Source organism: Leptonychotes weddellii, chromosome X, assembly GCF_054177405.1.
Source record: "Leptonychotes weddellii isolate Sample4059 chromosome X, ASM5417740v2, whole genome shotgun sequence".
Classification (NCBI taxonomy): Eukaryota; Metazoa; Chordata; class Mammalia; order Carnivora; family Phocidae; genus Leptonychotes; species Leptonychotes weddellii.
The window spans coordinates 34205467-34222628 of NC_138385.1; the positions used below are offsets into that span (position 1 = coordinate 34205467).

The following is a 17162-nucleotide window of genomic DNA, read 5'->3' on the forward strand; positions in this document are numbered from 1 at the left end:
ATGTAGTCATAATGACACATTGTTATAAGACCCCCTTTGAGATCACTTCATTCATGGTTTCTAAGGTTGACGACTCTTCAGGAGCCAGATGGATATTAGAAATATGGGAAATAGCTGGGAGGGGCTGGTGGATGGTGGTAAGATCACAAGGACAGCGGGGACCATGGCGAACCAGAGAGCCAACACAAACAAGGCTTCCAAACTGTGGAAACAAACAAACAAAATACTGGGCTGGTCAACCAACACGAATCCACTGGTCAAATCGGGCCCAGAGGCCGCCAGTTTGCAATCTCCAATTCATCCTCTTCAGTAACAGAAAAGGACACTGAGGCCCCAATAGAGGAAGTGATTTGTCCAAGGTCACACAATTTATAACCAGACCTGGAATTCAGACCTCCTGATTCTCTCCGAATACACGAAAATAGCACTCCTAGTGCTGCTTTGGGCGGGGGGGTGATTCCTAGGTAATCTTTCCCAACCCTTTTCCTGCCGATTGCTACTATTCATTGGCATGGCACTGCCCATGCCGAGTGGGCCTGCCACCTGATGCCTTCAATGGTTGCCAGCTGCGACAACAGCCTCTCCCCTCCTATGATGCCAAGTTCCTATTCACATGAGGCCATGCAGCTGGGAGCCAGATTTGTCCAAAAAGATTTTTTTTCCCCCTCAGCTTTGTGACACAGTTCTCTAACCAGAGGCTGGAATATAAACAAGAAGGGTTGAAAGAATTCAGTCTGCTTTCTGTTTGAGTCTGAGTTGGAATTAATAAATGCATTTAGCCTCCAGAGCTGCTTTTGTGGGTTCCTTTTGGAAATGTGGAGGGTGTGGAAACCCACAGTAAAGCACCCATTCTTTCCCTTCAGCTTCTCGTTTTCCTGCACTACTCATAAAGGGGCTGGCTGTGGGAGGGGAGGAGGGGGGCAGTGGCAATGGTCTCAAGCCCCGCACTTTTTCTGGACTGTTCTTGGGGTGGGGGTGGGGGGTTGAGATTGCACATGGAAGGGAAAGAACACCAAAAGATAGACATCCCTGCCTTCAAACCACTCCCTTCCCAGGCTGCCATTTGCCTGAGGTCCCCACCATTTGAACTGCTTCTTTGGGGTGAAGGCATGGAACAAGTCTACACTTAAAGGATTTTCTTTGGAAGAGAACAAAATAAATTAGTATCACCAGTCCCTAGCACCTCAGCGTTAGATTGATTGAACAGGTTTAGCAAGAATATACACCTGAGGCCATGGGATACAGAACAGATAAATTTTGATGGGAGGGGGTGGTGGGAAGGGAAGAATGTGGACTGTTTCTCAGTGGGAGTGACACTGGTATTTTGGGCAGACCGTTCCTTCTCCTGTGGGCTTAGCCTGCGTATTGCAAGACATCTAGCACCTCTAGCTCCCACCTACTAACTGCCAGCAGTGACTCTCATTTATAACCATTACACCAACACCCCCCTCATTTTCAAATGCATGTGAAGAGATGGTACACCCCCACCCTGCCAACATTTGGGAAGCATTTGATATAATGCTATCTGAAGAGGACAGTCCAGGTGGGGAGAATTTGAACAGCCAGAGAATACGAAGACACTAGGTTCTAGAAGGGAGTTGTCCACATTAAATGTATGCTGGGGAGATGAAAATGGCAACAGGTTTCATCCACTAAGGATGTTCTAAGTATTGTCTGCGAGACCCATGCTAAGTAGGATCAATGCCTGTTCTGTTCATGGGCAGGTGAGGTCTCTTTAGTTTTACCAGTTACTGGCTGGGTGGAAGAGGAGAAAATTGGTGTGATCAGAGGGGCACCAAACTACCCAAAACTTCCATGCTAGCCTGCCTGTTCCAGGGCCTAGAGTCTTCAGCTGAAAGTCTCTGCTGAGGGACTGATCATCTGAAACTGTCCCTGTCTTCTGAGAGGAGGGCTTCTCTAAGAGGAGGACCGTGCTAATAAATGTCCTGGCCCTCCTGGTCAGAAGACTTATGGAATACTTCTGTAGTCCCCATTCACCAAAGGAACCCCTTGGAGGGGATAGTCAGTAAGTGGTAACACCCTCCCCTGGGTATGGAGAACCACTATGCCTTGGAGTCAACTGCTCCTTTAACACAATGATTTGGGGGTAGGAGAAGAATGCGAGCCTATGGCAAGAGCGGGCCCCTGCCCTGCTCGAGGCAGCAATAAGTCCCTGAGCCTTTTGGAGGAGGCTGAAAAGAAGTCCAGACATGGGTGTGAGAAGGCAGACTCAAGACTGTCCCAGTTTTGCCAGGAGCCTGTGCTGATCTGGACCATCCCATCCCACTCCTAAAGGCTGGTGCCATTGCCCTAGATATTCCAAACAATGAAGGGGTCCAGTAGTACACCAATTGGTGTTCTTACCTGAGAGGTCCAGCTACATCTTCCCCGAGCGTCTCTTGCATGCGCCATATTTAGACACTGACTGACTGCCTTTTCCTCCATACCCTCAGTATTGAGGCACGGGCTGTGCTGTGTTTGAGCAGAAATGGGTGGGTCTGAGAGCTGAATGCTACATGATACACTGCCACATCAACCCAGGAGTTGAAGTGAATCACTCAGTGATCAGTCTGGCAACATCTTACTCCCATAAATCAGAGAATTGTCTAATAGCACAGCAGTCTCTTTTTATCATCCCCAAAATGTTCACCAGCCATCCCTAGATTAGCATACAACATGCTCTACAGAATTCTGAATGCATGGAAGTACTCAAAGAAGAAACAAATTCGAAATAGAGGCCAAATCCCATTTTGAAAAATACCATCTCAACTGAAGATGTCTACAACTTCTTTGTTGAGCGGACTCTGTTCAGGGAGAGGAGCAGGCAGAGAAGGCTAACCCCTCCCTTCAGCCACGGGAACCTGGCAGGCGGTGAAGCAGGAAACTAATCCTGGGCCAGGACTCCCCCAAGAGCTCTGTCCCAGCTGTTGAGCTATACTAAATATCTTTGTTGGGCCGGCTCCCTAGCGCCCATGATGCAGGGGGTCTGGATGGGCTAGGGATTTTACAAAATCACCATTTTGTAAGTAATGATACTACTAATAATAGCTCACATTCGTTGAATGGCTACTATGTGGAAGACTTCCCAGTGCTTTACAAGCATCATCTCATTTAATCTTCACAGTAAACCTATGAGGTAGGTAAGTAGCCCCATTACACAGATGGGAAAACTGACCCTCTGAAAGGTCAGCTGACTTGTCTAAGGTCATCCAGCCAGCAGCTAAGTAGCAGAGCAAGGAGTAGAACCAATAGCCATCAGGAAGTTTCCACTGGTGCTCCAAAACTACTCATCTGGAAAAGCAGAGAGAAGCACATGCCTGCAGGGTATGGGGAAAAAGGTGAGAGCCTCCAGTTCTTTGGAGGTAGAGACCTAAGGACGGTTGAAATGGGGACCTTGCTGGGGCAAGCTAAAGCAAGATGGAAAAAGAGAAAGAAGAGGAAGCTTGACTTTTTGGAGGTGGTTTTCACTGTCTCTAAGCCAAGAGCTAGACCACCCCCCACCCACCCTGTCTCCTATGCAGCTAAGGCACAGGCATAACAAAGGTCTCATGCATCAGAGAAATATCTAAAATATTTTAAGATCAAGAAGAATGTTCTCACTGAATCAGTGGCTCAGTGCAGAGGAGCTCCTTTGATTTGGACGTCTCAAAAGCCTAGATACCTTAAACTACTTGCCTTGCCTGTACCTGACATTTTGAAGAATGAGGCAAATGTCAAGTAAATAAGCTACTCAGTACATACATACTTGTTACTAAAGTTTCTTTCCAAAGTGCCTCTAACAGATGTCCTGAGGTCAAGCCACACCCCGTTCGATCACCTACACCTTCTGTGCATCTCCAGGTCTAGAAAAAACCCATTGCTGGTCACAAGATCCTTCTGCCCTGCATCTCCCAACTCAGAACTACTTGGTTCAACCAAGAGATGGCCTTGTAAATTCCAGTGTCAGAGGACGCATAAAGAACAACCTGTATTTTTGAACGCAGGTTGGCCTGGCCTCACTTCCAGGCAGTCGAGGACATCTGGATTTGAGTACCACACATAAAAATAATTCAAAATATATTGGCAAGGCTTCTCTAATTTCAGCCCCTACTGGCTAAATGGGAAGGACTTCAGGCCTACAGATAAAGAATGCATTGAAAAGACTATTCAGGAAACTGAATTTTAAAAAGGAAGAAAGTTCATGTGATTATTGCCATCCACAATACAAGAGAGCAACCTGCAAAGGGATGATTTCTCAGTTGATTGCAATATGTGAGGTCTTGGGTCAGGGCATCCGGGTGACAAAAAGAGGTAAAATCACTGTTGTTGTTGTTGTTGCTGCTGCTGCTTAAGATGATAAAGATGTTTACAAGGGAGAAAACTTACAGGCCTTTAAATTTTTCCCAAGCCTTTTCACATGCAGCATGTCAGCTGGTTCCCCATGAGATATATAGAAGAGCGTTAGCATTCCACCATGTTTTGAAGAGAGGCACAGAGTGATTCAGATGCATGTCTGAGGTAACCAGTGCTAAGCAAAAATGTTGAACACTGACTAGAGGGTGGCATTAATGAAATCACCTCTTGAACAGTGTTTCCTGCTACAAAAGTGTTCAGGACCTCTGGTAAAGAGAGGATCTAGCACCTCCAAAGGACCAGAGATGGCTGAAGCCACACTGGCCAAGGTGTGGCTCCTCCAAGCTAGCAGCCTCCTTCTTCTCTACCTCTGTCCTTCAATCTCCTCTAGTCCATTCAGCTCGCTATCCATTTTTCTACTAATCAAAACCCCAATTCAACTCCATCCAACTATTCCAAGCCATACTGATTTGTTTCTTCTCTGAACTCCTTGTTTTGGATCATATATCTTTTTGAAAATCTGATGAAAGCTATAGGCCTCTTCCCTTAAGGGATATGTGTTGGCAGACATGTTGCACACTCATGCAGACTTCTGCATGCATTCTCTCTCTCTCTCTCTCTCTCTCTCTCTCACACACACACACACACACACACACACACACACAACTTTGAGTATATAGTTTTCATCCTTGGGCTAATTTAAAAAGGAATTACCCTTAAGGCCAGATGAAGAAAACCTGAAAATAGACAAGCTTACAGGTAGAACATTTTCCTTTGACTTTCACCCACTTTCTTCTAGTAACCTCTGACCCCTAACCCCAGCCTATTTGCCCTATCCTCTACCCTCTAGCTTCTTGTTGCCCTTGATTACTCAGGGTTCATCACTACCTTGGCCCTTCTCCACCCATCTGGGAGTCTCATTCCATCAGGATTCATCTAGCACAATGAGCTAGCTCACTTGAGGGGCAGATCCCAGATACTACATTTGACAGAGATCAGCAGATCAAGTAGGACGTGTATTTGAACTGGGGTCTTCTGGAAATAATAGGGAGATTATTTGGGGGGAGGAGGAGCCTTTTCAGAACTACTGCTTATTTCACCTAGGAGAAGGACCATTCCTGTCTACTCTAGAAAACACGATACACCAGCTGCTGACCTACTCAGATTTGAGATAACAGGCTATAACTGAATATGAAGAGAGGACAAAGGCCACATCACATACATGGTGGTCTTCCCTAAACAACTATCTTCAAACTCTTTGTACCTGAGATTCTGCCACTGCTATCACTGGTTTACCACTCCTTCACACACGACCTCAACAGTTTATGTCAGAACTACCACAGGGGAATAATTGAGGTAAAAAGTCCTTACAGAAGCTGGCGGTAAGTCCTTCTTGTGAAAGAATGACCACTGGATCGAGAGCTTGTCCCGGGAGGCCACAGTGCTGGTGTAGGTGCAGACAAGTGTAACATCGGATCCAACAGTCACATTCACAACACTGTTTGGGATGGTCACCTGCACCATATTAACTTGACCTGAAAAAATAATCATCAAAAAGAAAATGGTACACTCTCACATTCTGAGGACACTCTTTCATTACAAAGCACTTTCAATGACATCTTGTTTGAGGTATCCAAGGTGAGGAGGAGGAGGTAGAATGAACTGTACAGGAAAGCTGAGCCAGCAATTGGCGTGGGGGTAGGGGAGTTTCTAACAAATTACAATGTAATGAAACTCAAATCCTATGTGATGGTGAGGTAATAACACCGAACTGCTAGTTCTTCTGTATAAGGATGGCCTTAAACAGAGGTTCTTAAAATGTTGTCCAGGGACCTAAAAGGTCCATGAATATGGGGAAAAACTAATCCAGGTTGCCCAGGATTAACAGATTTCTTGGATGTGGAACTTTCAGGGTTTTTTCCTTCCAAGTTTTTATTTAAATTGAAGTTAGTTAACATATAGTGTAGTATTGGTTTCAGGAGTAGAATTCAGTGATTCATCACTTACATACAATACCCGGAGCTCATCCCAGCAAGTGCCCTCCTTAATCCCCGTCACCCGTTTAACCCATCCCACCACCCACCTCCCCTCCAGCAACCCTCAGTTTGTTCTCTGTTGTTAAGAGTCTCTTATGGTTTGCCTCCCTCTCTGTTTTTATCTTTTTTATTTTCCTTCCCTTCCCCTATGTTCCTTAAATTCCACATAGGAGTGAAATCATATGGAATTTGTCTTTCTCTGACTGACACATTAGCACATGGACTAATTACGTCCATGTTGTTGCAAATGGCAAGATTTTATTCTTTTTGATGGCTGAGTAATATTCCTCTCTCTGTGTGTGTGTGTGTGTGTGTGTGTGTGTGTGTGTGTGTGTGTACTAACTCTTATTTATCCATTCATCAGTCGATGGACATTTGGGCTCTCTCCATAATTTGGCTATTGTGGACATTGCTGCTATAAACATTGGGGTGCATGTACCCCTTAGAATCAGTATTTTTGTATCCTTTGGATAAATACCTAGTAGTGAAATTGCTGGGTCATAGGGTGGTTCTATTTTTAACTTTTTGTTTTCCAGAGTGGCTGCACCAGTTTGCATTCCCACCAACAGTGTAGGAGGGTTCCCCTTTCTCCGCATCCTTGCCAACATCTATTGTTTCCTGAGTTGTTATTTTAGCCATTCTGACAGGTGTGAGGTGGTATCTCATTGTGATTTTGATTTGTATTTCCCTGATGATGAGTGATGTCGAGCATTTTTTTCATGCGTCTGTTGGCTATTTGTATGTCTTCTTTGGAGGAACTTTCAGTTTTAAAACCAGGTCTCAGGCAAACCATACTGGTTTTGCTAGGATGTTCAGTGCTTAAACCAGGAAAATCTCAGAAAAACCAGGATGAGTTGGTCACCTTATCCCTAAGACCATTTTGAGAGGCTTTAAGATCAAAATGATATTAATAATAATACCAAGAGGTTATTTTTCTTTTACACTCTCATCCTCTCATGAGGGTACAGTGGAGTGTTCCACTAGCTACTGATGATGGTGATAGTGATTCATTGCTTTCGCAGCTAATGGAATGTGTGCTTGTGTATTTTTGTTTAAATAATTTTTAGTTTTAATTTCTAATTCAGTAAATATAGGTAGAAATAAGTGACAGAGCAAAAATTCCTTGGGGGTCCTCCGTAATTTTTAATTGAAAATTTTACTGAGGTAATAGTAGATTCACATGCAGTTCTAAGAAACAGCACAGATATTCCATGTACACTTTACCCAGCCCCCCATAATAGTATCATTTTATAAAACTATACTATAATATCACAATTAGGACACTGGCATTGATACAATCCACCGATCTTATTTGTATTTCTCCAGTTCTACTGGTACTCAAGTGTGTGTATGCACTTAGTTTGATACACTTTTATCACATGTGTAAGTTTGTGTATCTACCATCACAATCAAGATACTGAACAGTTCCATTACCACAAAGATCCCTGACGTTGCCCTTTTATAATCACACTCACCTCTCCCTTCTGCACCCCATCCCTGATTCTAAGCATTGGCAGCCACTAATCTGTCTTTCATTTATAAAATTTTGTCATTTTGTAATTTTTCAGGAGGGGCTTTTTTTACTCATCATAATTACCTAGCATTGTACCCAAGTTGTATTGGTAACTCATTGCCATTTATTGGTTAGGAGTATTTAATCTGTTTAACAATTCACCCATTTAGGGGCGCCTGGGTGGCTCAGTCGTTAAGCGTCTGCCTTCGGCTCAGGTCATGATCCCAGGGTCCTGGGATCGAGCCCCGCTTCAGGCTCCCTGCTCAGCGGGAAGCCTGCTTCTCCCTCTCCCGCTCCCCCTGCTTGTGTTCCCTCTCTCGCTGTGTCTCTCTCTGTCAAATAAATAAATAAAATCTTAAAAAAAAACAAAACACAATTCACCCATTTAGGAACATCTAGGTTGTTTCCAGGTTTGGGCTGTTGGATAAAACTCCGATGTACAGATTTTTGTGGAAACATAAATTTCTATTTCACTGGGATAAATTCCCAAGAGTGCAACTGATGGGTCAGATGGTAGTGACATGTTTAGTTTTATTAAAAACAGAAACAAGGGTGCCTGGGTGGCTCAGTCAGTTGAGTGTCCGACTCTTGATCTCAGCTCAGGTCTTGATCTCGGGGTCATGGGTTCAAGCCCCATGTTGGGCTCCACACTGGGCAAAGGACCTACTTAAAAAAATACAAAAAGCAAAAAACAAACAAACAAACCGAAAACCAGCCACATTGTTTTCCAGAGTGGCTATACCAATAAACATTCCCACCAATAACATATGAGTGGTCCAGTCTCTCCACATCCTCTCCAGTCTCTGGTGGTGTCACTATCCTCTACTTTAGCCATTATAATAAGTGGGTAGTAATATATCATTGTGATTTTAATTTTTCTTTCCCTGATGCAATTTAATGATGCTAAACAACTTTTAATGTGATAATTTGCCATTTGTGTATCTTCCTCAGTGAAAGGTCTGTTCATATCTTTAGCACATTTTCTAATTGGATTGATTATTTAATTTTCAACTGGTGAATTTTGAGAGTTTCTTTATATAATCTAGATTCCAGTCTCTTCTTGGGTAGAGACAGTTTTATTTCTTCCTTTCCAATTTATATGTTTTTTATTTCTTTTTATTACCTTATTGCAGTGGCTATAACTTCCAGTACTTTACATGTACAACATGTACATAACATAATACAAAACATGTTAGCTGTTAGGTTATTTGTAGATGCTTTTAATCAAGTTGAGGTAATTCTCCTTTGTCATGGGTTAAATTGTGTCCCACCAAAAGATATGTACAAGTTCTAATTCCTGATATCTGTGAATGTGACCTTATTTGGAAATAGAGTCTTTGCAATGTAATTAATTTAAGGATCTTGAGATGAGATGATTCTGGATTTAGGGTGGGCTTTAAATCCAATGATTGTTGTCCCCATAAGAAAAAGGAGAGGGAGATTTGACACAGATACACAAAGAGAAAGGCCATATGAAGATAAAATCAAACATTGGAGCATTGTATATAGACACAAAGAGACACCAAGAATTTCTAGAAGCCAAGTAGCAGAAAGGCATGGCACAGATTCTCCTTCAGAGATTTTAGAGAGAAACAATATTGCCAAAGCTTTAACTTCAGAATTTCAGCCTCCAGAACTGTGAGAGAATAAATTTCTCTTGTTTTAAGCCACCCAGTTTCTAGCAATCTGTGACAGCAGCTCTTGGAAACGAACACACCTTTTATTGCTTAACTTGTTGAGAGTCTTTATCATGAATGAGTATTGGATTTTGTCAGATGCTCTTTCTGTATCAATTGATAGAATCATTTGCTTTTTTTCTTTAGCCCAGTTGATATGATAGATTACACTGAATGACTTTGAGTGTTGAGCCAGCCTTACATACCTGAAATAAATCCCACTTGGTCATGGTGTAGAATTCTTTTTAAACATAGTAGGATTCAATTTCCCAATGTTTTGTTGTGGGTTTTTGAGTTTAAGTTCATGAAAGAATTTGTTCTATAGTTTTCTATTTCTGTACTGTCTGTCTGGTTTTAGTATCAGGGTAATACTAGCCTCATAAAATTAGTTGGAAGTGTTCCCTCCTCTTCTGTGTTTTGGAAGAGATTGTGTAAAATTGTTGTAATTATTTTTTTAAATGTTTGGTAGAATTATCCAGTGAAAGTATCTAGGCCTGGATATTTCTTTTTCAGTAGCCTTTTAAATTATGAATTCAATTTCTTTAAGGGTTTGGGGATATTCAGATTATCTATTTTATATTGGGTGAGTTTTAGTAGTTTGTTGTTTTGGGGGAATTGGTCCATTTCTTCTAATTTGTCAAATACATGAATGTAAAGTTGTTCACAGTATTTCCTTATTATATTTTTAGTGACTTCAGGATCTGTGCTGATATCCCATATTTCATTTCTGATATTGGAGATTTGTGTCTTATCTCTTTTTATTTTTACCAATCTTGCTAGAGGTTTTTTTTTTTTAATAGTTTATTTATTTATTTGAGAGAGAGAGAATGAGAGACAGAGAGCACGAGCGGGAAGAGAGTCAGAGGGAGAAGCAGACCCCCCGCTGAGCAGGGAGCCCGATGTGGGACTCGATCCCGGGACTCCAGGATCATGACCTGAGCTGAAGGCAGTCACCCAACCAACTGAGCCACCCAGGCGCCTGCTAGAGGTTTGTTAATATTATTAATCTACTTTGTTCAAAGAACCAGATTTTTGTTTCATTTAATAATTTTCTTATTTCAATTTCATTGATTTCAGCTCTTTATTACTTCCTTTCTTCTCTTTGCTTTGGGTTTATTTTACTCTTCTTCCAGTTCCTTGATGTAGAAACCTCAATTATTGACTTGACACTTTTCTTAATTTCAAATGGAAGCATTTAGTGCTATAATTTTCTCCCTCAGCACTGCTTTAGTTGCATATTACATATTTCCATATGTTATGTTTTCATTTTAATTCAGCTTTATGTATATTCTTTAAATTTCCTTTGAGATTTCCTTTTCAGTCCATAGGTTATTTAGAAGTGTGTTGTATAATTCCCAACTGTTTAGAGACTTTCTTGTTCTCTTTCTGTTCTTGATTTCTAGTTTGATTCCATTGTGCTCAGAGAACAGACTCTACATGATTTTAACTCTTTTACATTTGTGGAGGGTTTTTTTTTTTATGGCCAAGAACATACTCTATCTTGGTAAATATTCTGTGGGGGCTCGGGGAAACAAGTGCATTCTGCTATGGTTGGGTAAAGTGTTTTATACAAAGAGATATATTTTAAAAACATTATGGGGACGTCTGGGTGGTGCAGTCATTTAAGCATCTGATTCTTGGTTTTGTCTCAGGTCATGATCTCAGGGTGGTGGGATCAAGCCCAATGTCAGGCCTCCTTGCTCAGCATGGAGTCTGCTTAAAGATTCTGTCTGTCTCTCTCTCTGTCTCTCTCTGCCTTTCCCTCATCTCTCAAATAAATAAATCTTAAAAAATAACCCACTATGAATACTCACCAAGATAGACCACATTATGGGCCTTAAAACAAATCTTAACACATTTAAAAGAAGAGAAATCACACAATGTCTGCTCCCAGACCACAATGGAATTAAAGTAGAAATAAATTAACAAAAAGATTACTGGGAAGTCCCAAAATACATGGAGATTAAACAACACACTTCTAAAGAACACATGAGTCAAAGAAATCTCAAGAGAAATTTTAAAATATTTTTAATTAATGCAAATGAAAACACAACTTATAAAAATTTGTGGTATGCAACAAAAGCATCACTTAGAGGGAAATTTGCAGCATTAATGCATATATTAGAAAACAAGAAAGATCTAAAACCAATCATGTAAGCTTGCACTTTAGGAAACTAGAAAAAAAGAACAAATTAAATCCAAAGCAGAAGAAAATGCATAATAAAAATTAGAGCAGAAATCAATGAAATTGAAAACAAGAAATCAATACAGAAAACCAGTGAAACCAAAACTGGCTATTGGAAAAGATGGTAAAATTAAAAAGACTCTAACTTGCCTAAGAAAAAAGTACAGTGAACACAAATTGCTAATATCAGAAATGAAAGAGAGCATGACTATAGATACCATGGACATTAAAAGGATAATAAAAGAATACTAGGAACAGCTCTATACCTACAAATTTGATAAGCTAGATGAAATGGAGGAATTCCTTGAAAAACACAACCTACTAAAACTCACACAAGAAGTAGACAATTTTGGCAGGCCTATATCTACTCTATATCTACTAAAGAAATTGAATCAATAATTAATAACCTTCCAAAACAGAAAGCATTAGGCCCAGATGGGTTCACTGGTGAATTCTACCACACATTTAAGGAAGAAATTTTAACAATTTTCTACAATCTCTCTCAGAAGATAGAACAGAAGAAATATTGCCTAACTCATCCTATAATGTCAACATCACCCTAATACTAAAACCAGACAAAGACATTACAAGAAAACTATAGACCAATATCTCTAATGAACACAGATGCAAAAATCCTCAACAAAATACTAGTAAATCAAATCCAACCATGCATAAAAATAATCCCACACCATGGCCAAGTGGGATTTATCTCAGGTATGCAAGGCTGGCTCAAAATTTGAAAAAGAATTAATGCAATCTATCACATGAACAGGTTTTTAAAAATCACATGATCGTATCAGTATATGCAGAAAAAGCATTTGCCAAAGTCCAACATCCATTTGTGATAAAAACTCTCAACTGGGAATATAGGGAAACTTCCTCAACTTGATCAAGAACATCTGCAAAAAAACCTGCAGCTAACATCATCCTTTATGGTGAGAAACTAGAAGCTTTCCTACTAAGATCAGGAGCAAGACAAGGATGTTACCTCTCATCACTCCTTTTCAACCTCATTCTGGAAGTTCTACCTAATGCAATAAGGTACAAAAAGGAAACAAAAAGTATACAGATTGTGAAGGAAAAAACAGATGACGTGATTGCCCATGTAGAAAAAATCCAAAAGAATCAACAACAACAAAGAAAACTTACGGAACTAATAACGATTAAAGCCAGTTTTCAGGATACAAGATTAATGCACAAAAGTTAATTGCTTTCCTATATACTGGCCATGAACATGTGGAATTTGAAATTGAAAACACAATACCATTTACATTAGCGCCCCCTAAAATGAAATACCTGAGAATAAATCTAACAAAATCTGTGCAAAAGCTATATGAGGAAAACTAGAAAACTCTGATGAAGGAAATTAAAAAAAAAAAACACAAATAAATGGAGAGGTAATCTATGTCTCAATAGAATAGGAAGACTCAATATTTTTAAGATGTCAGTTCTTCCCAACTAGATCTATCAAGTCAATGTTATTCCAATCAAAATCCCAGGAAGTTATTTTATGGATATTGGCAAGGTTATTCTAAAATTTGTATGAAGAAGTAAAAGACCCAGAATAGCCAACACAATATTGAAGAAGAAAAATTTGGAGGACTGACACTACTTCAAGACTTTCTACAAAGCTATAGTAATCAAGACTGTATAGTACTGGTGAAAAAAATAGACAAATAGATTAATGGAACACAATAGAAAGCCCTGAAATATACCCACATAAAACGGTCAGCTGATCTTTGACAAAGGAAAGAGCAAAGACAATACAATGGAACAAAGATAATCTTTTCAACAAATGGTGCTGGAACAACTGGATGCCTATGTACAAAAAATGAATCTAGCCACAGACCTTACACCCTTCACCAAAATCATCTCAAAATGGATCACAGCTCTAAATGAAAAAAGCAAAATATAAAACTCCTAGAATAAAACATAGGAGAAAATCCAGATGATCTTGGTATAGTAATGAATTTTTTTAAAGATTTTATTTATTTATTAGAGAGAGAGAGAGAGCATGAGAGGGGGAGGGTCAGAGGGAGAAGCAGTCTCCCCGCCGAGCAGGGAGCCTGATGCGGGGACTCAATCTCGGGACTCCAGGATCATGACCTGAGCCAAAGGCTGTTGCTTAACCAACTGAGCCACCCAGGTGCCCCAAGTAATGAATTTTTTAGATATACCACCAAAGGCACAATCCATGAAAGAAATAATTGATAAGCTGGACTTTATTAAAACTAAAATACTCTGCTCTGCAAAAGACACTGTCAAGGGAACGAGAAGACTAAAGCCACAGACTAACAGAGACTATTTGCAAAAGACATATTTGATAATGGTCTGCTACCCAAGATATACAAAGAACTCTTAAAACTCATTAATAAGAAAACAAACAACCACATTAAAATGGATTAAAGACTTCAACAGACATCTCACCAAAGATGATATACAGATGGCAAATAAGCATATGAAATGATGCTTCACATCCTATGTCATCGGGGGATGCAAACTAAAACAATGAGATACTACTACACACCCATTAGAATGGCTAAAATCCAGAACACCACCAACACCAAATGCTAGTGAGGATCTGGAACAACAGGAACTCTCATTCATTAATGGTGGGAATGCAAAATGGTACAGGCATTTTGGAAGACAGTTTGGTGTTTATTTACAAAACTAAACACACTATTACCATACTCTCCAGCAATTATGCTCCTTGGTATTTACCCAAAAAAGTTGAAAATTTATATCCACACAAAAATCTGCACATGAATGTTTACAGAAGCCTTATTTATAATTGCCCAAACTTGGAAGCAACCAAGACGTCCTTCAGTAGGTGAATGGATTAATAAACTGTGGTATATAGGGGCGCCTGGGTAGCTCAGTCAGTTGAGTGTCCGACTCTTGATTTTGGCTCAGGTCATGATCTCAGGGTCCTGGGATCAAGCCCCACGGGATCCCTACTCAGTGGGGAGTCTGTTTGCGGATTCTCTCTCTCGATTTCTCTCTCCCTCTGCCCCTCTGCCCACTTGCGCTCTCTTGCTCTCTCCCTCTAAATATAAATAAATCTTTTTAAAAATACTTTTAAAAATAAAATAAAAATACATAAACCGTGGTATATACAAACAACAGAATATTATACAGTGCTAAAAAGAAGAGGTATTAAGCCATGGAAAGATATGGAGGGACATTAAATGCATATTACTAGGTGAAAAAAGCCAATCTGGAAAATCTATATACTATATTATTTCAATTCTGTTATTCTGGAAAAGGCAAAACTATAGAGACAGTATAAAGATCATCGGATTCAAGGGGTTAGTGGGGAGGAAGGCATGAATAGGGGGAGCACAGAGGATTTTTAGGTCAGTGAATATATTCTATATGATAATATATGGCAGATACATGTCATTATACATTTGTCCAAACCCACAGACATTTTGTCTATCATGTTAGGAAACTCCCATTTAAATCTGTCATTTTAGCAGACAGTCTCTTTTCTTTGGTTTCATGTTTTACCCACAGGGCTCAGCCTACTTTTGTGGGCTGGGATTCTAACGCTAGTTTAATTTCCAGAGTCTCTGCAGTGTTGTTTTGGTCTCTTTGGTTTATCCGCTATCACTAGGGCTTCTGTTTGTCTCTGATTCTTTTGCCTGAGGGGTGGAAGGGTTTCCCCAGGTCAGGTTGCTGGGGGTCTCTCAGTGGGGGATCAGTATGGTGGGACGCTCCTACTGGGAGCCCTGGCTACTCCTGTGTCTCGGGGGTGGGGAGAGAGTCTCAGACCTTCCAAAACTGAGCATTTGCTCACAAAGAGCCTTCCAGAACTGAGCATTTGCTGTGACTTCATTCCTCTTGTCTGTTCTACCCTCCCACCTCAGTATCTCTAGATGCAAGTGAGGAGTCTCAGGCCCAGTGGGGAAAAAGAATGCTTCCTTTGTCTACTCTTGTTAGTGTGGCTTCTGATGACTCACCCAGTGGTGCTGGGCTCACTTGATGTCAGAGGGACTCTCATTAGATCTGGTGGAAGAATAAGCTTCCCTAGGCTGCCCTCTGTTGCTAGGTTGGGATCTGGAAATGCCAGAACTGGCTACCCTTCTTCTCTGGGGTGGAAAGAAATAAGACACTTTGCCATTGTGTTATTCCCAGGGCTCCAAACCACTTTGCTTCTTCTTACCATCTTTCAGAGTTTTCTCTTGCATTACCTCCAGGGAGGGTTTATACCTGTGCTAAGCAGAAAGAAGCAAGGACAAGCAGATCCATGCCCTTTTATCCAGACCAGAAATTTCCCTCAAGTTTTAAGAGTGTAACAGGGTCCTGAGGCCACCAAGTTTGAGAACTGGTGGCCTTCCAAAAGCGTGAGCTGCCCCTATGCTTTGGAGGAACACCGAAGAGACCCCTACCCCAAAACCCAGCCTACCACTGTGCTTGAAATTCTCAGGACTACATAAGCATCTTTCAAAGGGCTGTGATAGGGAACAATACTTCGGGGAACACTGTAGAGGTACTAGCACATCTGATTAACTGGTTATTACCCACTGCGAAGTCAGAGAGTACGGAAATTCTCCAGGATGGAACATAAGACCGTCAGATAGGTATTAGAAGAAGAGGTCAAGTTTAAGAGACGCTCTCTATGCTGCAGGGGAACCCGAGTGGGAGTTCTGGCTGCTTGCATGGTTACAGATAAGGAGGAGAATGAGGACATAGAGATCCTGGAAAGATCAGAGGAAATAGTACAGAAAGACAAAATCCCGGCCTCCTTCCCAATTCTGCATACCCCAACACTTCTTTAATTTAAAAAGTTTCTTACTTAACGACAGGCAAACATAAATTAGGGAATTGACAAACATTTTGAAAAATTAGAAGAAAAAGCAAACCATGTACTGAGACCCCTGGTTTTCCCTATTCAATAGCCAAGTTCTCTGTCACAGCCAAGCCACCTGGCCCAGCTGCTTCTCTGCCAGAGTTTGGCTGTTTATAGGGCAACCGATATCGTGATCAACTGGGAAAAGTGATTTAAGATAGACACCAATGCAGCACCTTCTGACTCTGCAGTTTTCCTCTTCCCAACGTCCTCTCCATGCTTTCCCAGGTCCCACAGGCAAGCCGTGCAAGAGGCCGTGCTGTCTATCAACCCATACCTGTCACGCACCTGTCTGGTACCACGTACAGCGCTAAACCCGGGGGAACCAACGAACAGGACACACACAATCTCTGCCCACCCTATCAACACAGCAGGACGCCATTTAGAGCACAGACCAGAACGAGGGCAAATGAAAATCAAGGCTTTGGCAAACTGTGGAAAGAGCCAAGATGTCCATCAACAGATGAATGGATAAAGAAGATGTGGTATATATATACAATGGAATATTATGCAGCCATCAAAAGGAATGAGATCTTGCCATTTGCAACGACGTGGATGGAACTGGAGG

At 41.0% G+C, this 17162-nt stretch overlaps 1 protein-coding gene across 3 annotated transcripts in view; it reads right to left on the reverse strand.

Annotated features, from left to right (window-relative positions):
* The window catches only part of VSIG1 (V-set and immunoglobulin domain containing 1), a 42208-nt gene that overhangs the window by 13074 nt on the left and 11972 nt on the right, over positions 1–17162 (reverse strand). For 2 of the 3 annotated variants that reach the window (XM_081808438.1, XM_006749336.3), the window contains exons 2-3: positions 5704–5867; positions 2365–2472 (exon numbers count right to left, since the gene is read on the reverse strand). In XM_081808438.1, the coding sequence (XP_081664564.1) occupies positions 2365–2472; positions 5704–5856 (261 nt within the window). In that variant the 5' untranslated portion in view covers positions 5857–5867. The remainder of the gene's footprint in view (positions 1–2364; positions 2473–5703; positions 5868–17162) is intronic. The other variant, XM_081808439.1, reaches the window with a different exon arrangement.